Raw genomic sequence first — 12363 nt, forward strand, 5'->3', positions numbered from 1 at the left:
ACATGGCTTTACCACAGCTTTGGGAACTTACTTGGGCACGGCTGTGGGAGCATGCGTGACCTGACCACAACTGCTGTCAGTCCCCATTGCCCTTTGCTGTCCCTGGAGAACTGAGGAATAGTGAAGAGGTAAAGGTGACCCTTTATCTTTAACTTAATATTAATCTGCATTATGCAACTGCTGCTTTAAAAAAAAAACTTTGAAGGCACCCATACCAGGTGAGGTAAGCAATGAAAGTGAAACATTACCATGCCCTTTAAGGAGCCATGTAACCTGCTGGCAGTAAATGATCTCGTCAGTTGTTCGACCTGCAAAGTGTTGTGATTGTTAGTGAAATACAGCTCCATTAGAATCACAATAACCGTTTACACAATTCTGTACCTGGAAGTAGAGGTTGCACAGCCAATGATCAATGTCTGATGATATAAGGTGATCGATTTTTCTGAATTCATCTATTTTGGGGTCCCTGTGTCCCCTTAAAAGGGGGCATTTGTATTTTCCTTCCAAAATCTCCAGCTCGCTGTTACAGATTGGAAATGCAGCCCATCCCACTGCCCGGTCAATATTGCTATGAATTCCACAGAGCAGAAAGAGCTCAAAGATTAGGACCATTTCCGGTTGAACATCACTTTCAGAAGGTAAAACCTGGAGCGAGAGAAAGGCATTGTGCAATCAGATTTAAGTTTATGGTAAAATTATTTCCAACAGAGGTACAATGGGCTGAATCAGCTCCTTCTGTGCCATGTCATTCTGCAATTCTTAAGATGCCTAACAGTTTAGAGAGCAGACCAGGACATGGGTTCACTTCAATGGGGCTAATAAACACTAATTGTACCATTCATCTGAGGTGCAGATTTCCACTGCTCCCTATTGTTACATTTGGTGCAATGTAGACCTTGTTGCTTTTAGACACCTCAAGGCTGATTTCCATCTTCAATGGGTAGACATTAATCGGATGGGGCAGTTTGCTCCCCTTCGTGGAACCTGTCTTAAATCAACAGAATATGCAACCAGCCAGTTGTGGGAAGGGTAGACGATGCACTCCAACAGATGAACTGTAAATTTATTCCATTGGCAGATTTTCCCTGACTTTGAAAAGTTGCTGTTTAAATCATGGTGGGACACCCTGGGGTGAAGTGTGTGAATACCAGTAGTTTACAGAGTCAGCAGGTACATGTGGACAACACCACTTTCAAGCTACCCTCCAAGAAACACACCATCCCGACTTGGAAATATATCACTATTCCTTCAACGTCACTGGGTCAAAATCCTTAACAGCACTGCGGGTGGACCTATAGCACCTGGACTGCAACAGTTTAAGGAGAACCACTTTCTCAAGGGAAACCAGGGATGGGCACAAAGTGTCGCCCTTGTTAGCCACAGCCAAATCCTGAGATTGACATTTTTGATCCAATAATTACCCAAAAAATTCTGTTCATGAGAAATGCATTAATATAGTTACTGCACAAAGTGTGCAATGGAGCAGACGTTGGAATGTGGAGAAATCGTCGAGAAGGTGTTGGACTCATCACGCTGTAGGAATGAGTAACTGAGGAGATATCAATCAGGTCCTGATAGTGGAGTTTTCTAAACATTCTTCGAATGGAGAAAGAGTGGGCATAATAAATGATGAGGAAATGAACTGTATTATTCATACACAGCTGTCTAAAGGCATTATACAACCGCTGGACTATAAATCAAACGTAAAAATATGCTCATATACTAATATGTTTTGTTTTTCTAAAAATGATTACCAATTTGTTAACCAACAAGACTTTTTTTTTACAGCGCTGTCTCTCGCACTTTTATGTTATCTGTGACTGGGAACGCATACGAGACAGTGTTGAGAAATCTGCAGAAATGACATTACATATTTCACTGCATTTGTATTTCATTTTATTCATAATAAAAAAAAAACTACTGTGCCCTTATAATAATGAATAATAGGGCTTGAGTGATTTATAGACAGGGATTAAATGTCAAGTTTGAAAAGTTGCTGTTTAAATCATGGTGGGACCCCCTGGGGTGAATCGTATGCAGTGTATGAATGCAATCTTATCCTCGGCATTTGTTTAGGCCCCAATGTATAAATACACGATAACTTAAATTATTGGATATTTATTTTCTAAGTGTGGCAGTACTTATATCTGTAATTGCCAAAGTACAAACTCACTTAGTCCTAAATTAAATATCGGGATCGACCAGTCCAAAGCATAAGCTTGGACGTTTGATGTTGCAATTTTAAAGATGACATGACATCGAATTTGCAGTACAAAAAACAGGCCATTTGGGCCAACTCCCCAGTACTGGTGTTTATAGAACCATAGGACCATAAATGCTCCACATTAAGCCTCCTCACTCCCTACGTCACCTAAGCGCGTATACTACTATACTTTTCCCCCCTCATTGTCCTTAAATCCATCAATTGTGGAATAACGCCTCTTAAAACAGCAATCTGACACAAGCACGTTTGATGTTCATTTTTGACAGTGTCAGTGTGATTTCCAAACTAAATTTTCAAACCAGTTCAAAGCCATTAGGCAAACCATTGCTGACATTTATGTAATAAATGAGAATTCATGTTCATACGTTGTACACAAAAACACATAGGATAAGCCTTTACAATATGTTATTTAAACATTGTAAAATGCTACAGCACAATTTTATAGTAAAATAAAAATGACTCAACTGTGAAAGTGGTTCTCGAGGCTTGAATGCCATGTCCTGGGTGGAGATGGGTCAAGGGCTCACCTATTTCATTGGGAGCATTGGGGGGGAGGGGCGGCTGTTCCAAGTGATGCTCAACAGCTCTCCAGTTTTAATGTTGAGTGCCACGACACGGTAATGGATAACCCGGGCTGGATTCTCCGTCCCGCTGCGGCAGATTTCTGGTTCACCCCGCCGGCAGGATGCACCATTTCACCGGCCGGTCAATGGGGTTTCCCATTGTGGGGCGGCCCCATGCCATCGGGAAACCCCCGGGCTGCCGGCAGAATGGAGCATCCCGACGGCAGAGAATCCCAACCCCTGTCTCCGGTGATCACCTGATGATCCACCGCTGGTGACGTAATGTGGTTCTTGCCCAGGAAGGGTGGGAACCTCATTTAAATCCATTTTAATGAGTCTCCGCATCATCAAAGGGCCAAGCCATCACGTGATTTACACCCCCCCTCGCTGAACTTTTGAACCATGACAATGTAACCTCACGTTGGCGAGGTTCATAACAAATCTAGGATGACGGTAAACAGTCGAGGGAATCGCGACGGGTGCACGAAGGTAAGTATATCCCTGGTGGGAGAGGTACATCTCTGGCACAGGTTGGCAATGCCCTCATGGAGAAACAGTCGTTCATTTTAATCCCCATAATCAGCATGAAAACAGCTTTCTTGCCCAATTAAGGGTGGGGAGTGCTTCTCGAAGCTGGAGGGCCAATCAGAGGCCTTCCAGCTCGACAGTGCAGCAGGCTGCAGTAAAGACTTCATGACTCAGAGGGTGCCTCTCATATAATCATCGAAGAAACATAGAATCCCCACCGTGCAGAAGGAGGCCATTTGGCCCATCATGTCTGCACGACCCTCTGAAAGGGCACCCCATCTAAGGTCAGGCCCCTCCCTATCCTGTAACCCAGTCACCCCACCTAACCTTTTGGCTTGGAAGGGAGCTCACAGGCATTGCCGTTCCCATATATCTGCTGTCCTTCTAGATGGCAGAGGTTACAGGTTTGGAAAGTATATGTCGAAGGAGCCTTGGAGTGTTGCTGCAGTGCATCTCCTTGATGGGAGACACTGCCACCACTGGGCACCAGTGTGGAGGGGATGAATGTTTCATGTGGTAGATAGAGTGCCAATGAAGCCTTAAGTGGTGTTCGGCTTATTGAATGTTGTTGGTGCTGCACTCATCCAAGTAAGTGGAGGCTATTCCATCACACATGTGCCTGGTGGATGGTTAAAAAGCTTTGGGGAGTCAGGAGAAGAGATAGACACCACAGAATACCCAATCCCTCACCTGCTGCTTTAGCCGCAGTAATAAAGTGACTGGTCACGTTAGATTTCTGCTAACAATAAGAATACAAATGGTGCGCTGAACTCGGGGATGGTAGCATCAGGGAGCATTAAACAAAATTGAGGAATTAAAAACACAAAATGCAATGAGGCCAAAAATGTAAAAACTACTGAATTCAAGAAAAAATAAGCACCAAAAGCTGAAAGTTAATGATTGGCTCATGACCCAACACAGGAAACCGTTTGGTTTAAGAAACAAGTTTTATTATCAGTTCTGACCTTCAACAAACAGCTACAATTCATTAAAGTTGGATTATCAAAGTGACAGGAAAAAGATCCGATCTGACGTCATTTTGAATATATTTACAATAGTGGATTAATTAAATGTTCCATGTTTGATTACATTAATAGTACTAATCTGGAGCATGTTTCCAGGATGTGGTTAAAACAATTAAAATGCTTCTGTTTAATTAAAACTCCTCTAAATTATTTCAGCGTGCATGGTGCACCGTTATCAGAAACTGAACTAAACACATGCGATGCTCACCACATTACCAGAAGCACCGACTGCATCCTCTGTAAACAGCTACCAACATTTTTGCGTTCAACAGCGACACCGTGTAGTGCAGGTCCCATCATTAACAGCTTCCATGTTTTCTGGGGGAAATGTGCACCCCATTCTACGCAGCTGATTGACCCACCTGTGGATCTTTTAACTTTAACTGATTCCGCGAGGCTCAGCCTGTCTTATCTCCAGCTTAGGACGATGACATCATGAACGACAGGAGGCCATTCAGCTCCCCGTGCCTGCACCAGCTCCATGAAAGAGTTTCTGATTAGTCCCACTCCCCTACGCTCCCCCTCCCCAATGGCTCTGTAAATTTGTCCGGTCCTCTTTCAGAATTGATGATTGAATCTGCTTCTCACTCCACGTCCAGGCTGTGCATTCCAGATCGTAACAACTCACTGCATTAAAATATTTTTTCCCCATCAAGCCTTTGCCTCTTTTGCCATTCACCTTACAGGCGTTCCCTCTGGTTACCACCTTCTTGACAACAGAAACAGTTTCCCCCTACCAACCCTGTCAAATCCCCCTCATATTGTAAGCACCTCGATCAAATCTCCCTTGAGGTTTCTTTGCCCCCAAGGAGAACAATCCCAACTTTCAAATCTCTCCGTGTAAGTGCAGTCCCTCACCGGCCAGGTAAAATCTCCTCGGCACTCTCTCCCAGGTCTCAACCCATTGACAGAAGTCGGCACAACATTCCGGCTGGAGTATAACCCATGAGTTATAACGGTTTAACATAACTTCCATTATGTTTTGGGATGGACGTTTGTGGAGTCAGGGCGGCTTTGGGGGGTCTTTAAGAATGGCGGCGTGACCCAGTTGTGGAAGTTTGCCACCAAAATTTGGCTGACGGTGAAAGTGGTGGGGGCATGAATCACACAGGCAATAAACACGAATCTTGTGGCCAATTGAAAATGGTGCTGAGTTTAAACAGAGCCAATTTCTGCTGTGCGAACGGCCTCAGCCCACAGTGTGGGAATTGAGAATTTATGGAGGAGGCGTAATTGCCCTTGTAACGCGGGCAAGGTTTATTTAAATATCATGAACTGAGTTTATTAAATCTCCAGCCCTTTAAAACTAAAATGACGAAACTAGGTTATAGAAGTCAGATGGAATAAAAGAAATCACATGTAGCCAGAGTACATTGACAGGCCATCTGGTATAGCTTAAAAAATTACAATTTCAAGAGACTTTGTTGTTGACATTTCCAAACCCTGGGGGGGGGGGGGGGGGTGGCAGTGGCTTGCAGGGGTCGCATTTTGATTGACAATTTCATGAGTGCATTAACGGATTAGCTGTCTTACTGAATAGAAGTGTTTTTGTTTTATGGCATATTCGCCACAATGGGGGATTCAAACTCTTTGAATGGGTTTCATGAATGGGAGGTTTCTTGCCTTATCAAGTGTTTATGAGTGAGTGTTATGTCAGATTGGCAGAAGTTTATATTTTTTTCATCTCCACATGGCTCCTGAGGTCTCCAGTGGATAGTGGGAGAGTGGTTATGGAGGGGGCATGGAGGGGATTGGCCATGAGGTTGAATGGAGGAGGCATGGGGATGGGGAGGGGTGAGGGCCAGAGGGCCGAAAGGCCTATTTAAACTGGGCAAATTCTTAGAAAACCAAGGCGGGCCTTCTCACCAGCTCACCTCCGCACTCACCCATTTCTATGGCTCCCTCCGAACTGCCCTCAGAGGGAGCCGGCCCAACTCCATTATGCCCCAGCCTCACCCGAATGAAAATTGCATTTGAGGGGGCCCTTTACATTGAGTTGGGTCTGCGACAGTAAGAAGTTCTCCAACTGGAACTACCCATCTCAGTGGCACGAATCCAGCCCAATGCCTCTAAAGCTACTGATCCTGCATTCTTTCTTAACAACCTTACCACCACGCCCTACCACCTCCAAAGAATTGTGTACGTAAATCCCCATGTGTCTCTGTTCCCAAGCCCCATTTAGTATGGCACCATTTAGCCTGGGATGGTCTCTCTTCATTCTTCCTCCTAAAACCTCGCACTTTGCAACTTAGCTGAAATTTTTCACCTGAAACCCGCTCTTGAGTGGGCACATCGTAGATCATAGAGAAAAGCTTCCTATGCAAATTTAACTAATCCATCAGAGGAGAGAGAAGGAAGTAGAAGTGGCAAATTACCCAGAGGAAAATCAAAAGTGAATGAGCCATTTAGAGATCCCAAAGGGGAGAAATAAATGTCATTCTGTCATAAATATTTCAGTCTGCATTTAAATATTTTTCTGAAAACTGCATGATTTTGTAAAAATACAAATCTCTTAAGGTACTGCTCACGGTGAATCAGAGATTCTACAAAGAGAGCTGTTACATCAAATAGTATTACCCTGGGTACTAATTTATTAGCATTGAGGGCCTAGTGTCTTGGGATGAAGACTTTGGGTTCAGCGGTATTTTCAGGAAAGTTCCAAGTTCTAACCTTTCGGAAGGCATTCCTGTTGTTCTGGGAACAGTGGGACCTGGAATATTTGGAGTAAAGATCCTGGTGTCACTGTCTGTGTGGAGCTTGCACATTCTCCCAGTGTCTGCATGAGTCTTATCCCCCACAGCACAAAGATGTGCAGGGTAGGTGGATAGGCCACGCTAAATTGTCCCTTCGTTGGGAAAAAAAATAATTGGGTGCTCTAAATTTATTTCAACAAAATCACTTAATAGCAAACCTCCAGAAATAAAGTTCAACACTGTTTCCCAGTCTTCAGTCTAAAAAAATTCTTCTAAACTCCCAACACTCCCAAAAAATAAAATAGTAACTTCCCACTGTGCTTTTGAGAAAATAGCAATCAATTCTCGATAAATAACCTTAATGAAAAGTTCGAATTTTAAAAGTGCTGCTGCTAATCACCAGTGAGTTTGAAAATTATCTGTGTGGACCGAATTGGAAATTTAATCATTTTTAACTGACAGGCGTCTGAAATAAATCTTTGAGAATTTATTTTGGAGTTTGTTTGAAAGGCATTTGTAAGAAAGAACCTGCATTTGCGAAGCACCACTCGGAACCTTCAAATTGCTTCACAGTCAGTCGAGAGCTTTTTGAAGTATAGGGCAAGATTTTCATTCTCGAGGGGGGAGCCAGGAAATGTTCCTGCTTGGCCCGTCCGCCTTGGGAGAAGGTGCCACCAGGCGTGGGATTTTGGTTCCAGGAGGGGTGGCGGTGCTATCTGTGGTTGGGTGCTCCACTCTGGGAAAGTTTTTGGAGGCAGCTGACGGGGCTGCTGGGTGCCAAGATGGGTTGATTAGGGTGGCACGGTAGCACAGTGTTCAGCACTGTTGCTTCACAGCACCAGGGTCCCCGGTTGCGATTCCCGGCTTGGGTCACTGTCTGTGCGGAGTCTGCACATTCTCCCCGTGTCTGCGTGGGTTTCCTCTGGGTGCTCCGGTTTCCTCCCACAAGTCCCGAAAGACTTGCTTGTTAGGTGAATTGGACATTCTGAATTCTCCCTCTGTGTACCCGAACAGGCGCCAGAGTGTGGCGACGAGGGGATTTTCACAGTAACTTCGTTGCAGTGTTAATGTAAGTCTACTTGTGACAATAATAAAGATTATTATTATTGTTATTAAAAGGCCCACCTCACACAGAGGGTAGTGGGTGTCTGGAATTCATTGCCCGAGTTGCTGATGGGGGCAGAGACTCTGAATTCTTTCACAAAGTACCTGGATCTGCACCTTAAGTGCTTTAAGATACAGGGCTATGGGCAGGGTGGAGGGAAGTGGGAATAGAAAGAGAACTAGGCTGCAGTTGAAACCAGGAAGTTAGAGAAGGCCTTCCAGCCAACAGGAGAGCTGGCACCCCCTTCGCCTGTCACAGAGACTGCCCTCTTTCCTGGTGCCTCCGAGGATCTGATAGCGTTACGGACAATTCCAGTTAGCCTCCAACGATGGGCCTTTATAGGCCTCTGATTAGTTGCATGGCCTACCCCCCACTTGGGGGCAGCTATCCCTACCGCCCGTCCATCGCACCTACAGGAAAATCGCCTTGGGAACAGGAACTGACACAATGGCCAGCCATCTAAAATTGTGCCCCCATCCGCCTCTACAGCTGCCACCGTCAGGGACTAAAAGCCCCGCCCTCAGTTTCACGCTATTCCAAAACTATTTCTGTCAGCAGCCTCCCCTTCTGTGATGCATGGTTGAATTTCTTCCCTGAACCTCGATTATTTTATGGAATGGACTGCTGGGAGAAACAACGACAGGCTAATTCAGGGAGGCCAAGTTGCTAATTGCTGGATGGCTAAGGTTATTCATTTCATTATTGCCATTAAGGTCTGATTAATGCTCAAATTTACTGCTCATCAATAGTGGGAACAAAAATGTCCTTTTGATGTTAAAACATATAATATCAGCAGTCACAACTAATTTGCGACAAAAAAATGTTTTTTTGCATAATACCAAGAAGGTAATCAACTCTGTTTTTGAATTAACTCTGATCTGCCCTCTCTCATTAACACATTAATTGGTGCAGATACGCTGCTCACGAGAAAAGCAAAGGGGCCAATTCAAATTGCAAAGATCACCCCAAACATAATCTGTGCAGAGAAACAAAGTATGCCAGAGTGGCAACTTCATGCTGATTTGCATTAAAGTGTATTTTCCGCAAACACGCCAAAGTATCCGTATTTCCTCCTCAATTTTAAGTATTGTGGGGCAGGACTTTGGACTGGCATTAGTCACGCCCCTTGAGGTTGCCCCAGTTTCCAGGGGCGGAAGGCAGGATTCTCCAGCCGCGCCTGCCCCCGCTGACTGAAAATTCCTGACCAAGGTCAACTGACCTTTACTTGGTCCACGTCCTGCCCGTGGCGATCGTGCAGCGGGCAGGGCAGAAGAAACCCGCCCAGAGATATTTATATATTTTGGATGATCCTAGCACCATTCTGCCCTTATTCTTGTATTTCTTCTTATGGCCTTAGTTATAATGGAAGCTCCCTGTTGCAAACTTGTCACACTGTAATTAGGACCTCCCACCAGCGGTGCTGCTGTACCTGCACGTGACTGCAGAATAAGCTCACAGGCACTCTTTGGAGACTTAACATCCCTGCCTGCTTACTCATCAGAATCACCCACCCTTTCCCTCTTGCAATTAGTATCCCCTTCTGTTCTTTTCTTAATTGTTAAGGGTAAGACGCCAGTTGCCTTCAACTCTGGAAATGTTCCCAAAAGTTAAGATTAAGATGGACCAAGCATGATGTATTGCATCTACGAAGCTAAAATAGGCGGCCCCTGCATTTTTTGAATGGCATTGCAACACCTTGGGGGTAAGAGGGATTTAAGGATTTTAGTGGATTCAGCATTAAACGTGTCCAATGCCTCCAGCACAGCTGAGAAGGCTAAAAGAATGTTGAACCACATCATCAAAAGAGTACAAGACAGGGGAAAGCAGGGTCAAACTGACGGGGCACTCGTCAAACGACACCTTGAGTAGCATGTCCAATTCCGGTCACGGAGACACAAGGGAGACGATGGAGCCCTGGAGGCAACTCAGAGAAGATTCCTTGCTTCAAAAGGCTTTTGGCCTTGAAAAGGAGGTAGAAGAGGTAGCTCTATCTACATAAACATGTAAGATAGTGAAAGACACAAGGGAGATAAGCCCGGAGTAAGACGTCAAACTAGACCGTGACAACAGCGCTTCAAACGATTAAAAGAAAAGTTTTGGACTATGTCAAAAAATTCTTCTCAGAAAACGCCGATCAACTCCATGGCACTGTCTGTAGCACAGCAGAGGCAAATATCTTTTTTTTTTTTTTTTTTTTTATAAATTTAGAGTACCCAATTTTTTTTCCAATTAAGGGGCAATTTAGCGTGGCCAATCCACCTATCCTGCACATCTTTTGGGTTGTGGGGGTGAAACCCATGCAGACATTTGGAGAATGTGCAAACTCCTCACGGACAGTGACCCAGAGCCGGGATCCGAGAGGCAAAAATCTTTTGATTCATTCAAATTAATTGTTATTGTGTAAGGGGCCATCGAGCGGTTGTTTATGAAGGCAGCCGATCAGCAGCTTTTCCCTCTTCCCCCAATTTTCCTTTCCAGTGAAACCAATAAAAATTAACATTGACAGACACTCAAAGCCAGCTGGAGATTTTCTATCCCTTGATCCGTATAATCGAGTCAGAAGCTGGGGTGGGGGGAGGGAGCAAGGAGGAGTGTTCATATCGTGTATTGCCTGGAAATCCTTTCACAACATGCAGTGTCCTCCTAATGCCCTGCTACCCAGATTCCCAGAGAATGGGCGGAACTGTGGCCTTGAGGAGGCGCAGTCACAGAATGGCTTTGGATTTGGGTGTGTTGTCACAGTCCAGACAGGTCCTTCCATGCATGAAAAATCAGAGGACGTCCACAAATACACAATGTAAATACATAGACACAGACATCAGGTGAAGCATACGGAGTGTAGTACTATTCAGTAGAGAAGATGCGTGAAGAGATCAGTTCAGTCCATAAGAGGGTCATTCAGGAGTCTGGTAACAGCGGGGAAGAAGCAGTTTTTGAACCTGTTCTCAGACTTTTGTATCTCCTGACTGATGGAAGAGGTTGGTAGAGAGAGTAACTCGGGTGCTTTGGGTCTTTGATTATGCTGTTCGCTTTCCCGAGGCAGTGGGAGGTGTAGACAGAGTCAATGGACGGGAGGCGGGTTTGTGTGATGGACTGGGCGGTGTTCACGGCTCTCTGTAGTTTCTTGCGGTCTTGGCCGAGCAGTTCCCATACCAGGCTGTGATGCAGCCAGATAGGGTGCTTTCTATGGCACATCTGAAAGAATTAATAAGAGTCAATGTGGACATGCTGAATTTCTTTAATTTCCTGAGGAAGTGCTGTTGTGCTTCCTTGGTTGCAGCGTCGACGTGGGTGGACCAGGACAGATTGTTGATGATGTTTACACAATTTAGAGTGCCCAATTCATTTTTTCCAATTCAGGGGCAATTTAGCCTGGCCAATCCACCTACCTTGCACATCTTTGGGTTGTGAGAGCGAAGCCCACGCAAACATGGGGAGAATTTGCAAACTCCACACTGACAGTGACTCAGAGCCGGGATCGAACCTGGGACCTCGGTGCCGTGAGGCAGCAGTGCTATCCACTGTGCCCCCGTGCTGCCCCCCACCTAGTAATTTTACGCTGCCCACCATCTCCACCTCAGCACCTTGCTGCAGACAGGGGTGTGTACGATACTTTGTAAAGTCAATGACGAGCCTCCCAGCTTTGCTGACATTGAGGGAGAGATTATGGTTGTTGCATCATTGCCAATAAGAAACGGCCCGGTCAAAGTTAACCCCTGGAGTCTTTCTGAATAAATGAGCCAAGATGGATGAAATGGTCTTCCTCATCTGCACTTATATTTAAAAAATCATTATTCATTCACAGGGTGTGAGCATCACTGCCAGGGCCGGCATTTATTATGGATCCCTGAGAAAGCTGTCGTGAGACATCTTCTTGAACATAACGGAATAACTTTCTGAGCTATTTCAGTGGGCCGTTAAGACTCAACAACACTGAACAAAGAACAAAGAAAACTACAGGAACAGGCCCTTCGGCCCTCCAAGCCTGCACTGATCATGCTGCCACTTTAACCTAAACAGTTCTACACTTCTGGGGTCATTATCCCTCTACTCCCACCCTATTCATATATTTGTCAAGACGCCCTTTAAACGTCACTATCGTACCTGCTTCCACCACCTCCTCCGCCAGCGAGTTCCAGGCACCCACTACCCTCTGTGTAAAAAACTCCTCTGACACATCTCCTCTAAACTTTCCGCCTCTCACCTTAAACCTATGTCCTCAAGT

General features: G+C 45.1%; 1 protein-coding gene across 8 annotated transcripts in view; it reads right to left on the reverse strand.

Moving 5' to 3' along the window:
• Nucleotides 1–12363, reverse strand: part of ofcc1 (orofacial cleft 1 candidate 1) — a 220670-nt gene that overhangs the window by 192390 nt on the left and 15917 nt on the right. For all 8 annotated transcript variants that reach the window (XM_038810230.1, XM_038810225.1, XM_038810231.1 and 5 more), the window contains exon 3: nt 382–645. In XM_038810230.1, the coding sequence (XP_038666158.1) occupies nt 382–645 (264 nt within the window). The remainder of the gene's footprint in view (nt 1–381; nt 646–12363) is intronic.

This window comes from Scyliorhinus canicula, chromosome 10 (genome assembly GCF_902713615.1).
Source record: "Scyliorhinus canicula chromosome 10, sScyCan1.1, whole genome shotgun sequence".
NCBI classification, from domain to species: domain Eukaryota; kingdom Metazoa; phylum Chordata; class Chondrichthyes; order Carcharhiniformes; family Scyliorhinidae; genus Scyliorhinus; species Scyliorhinus canicula.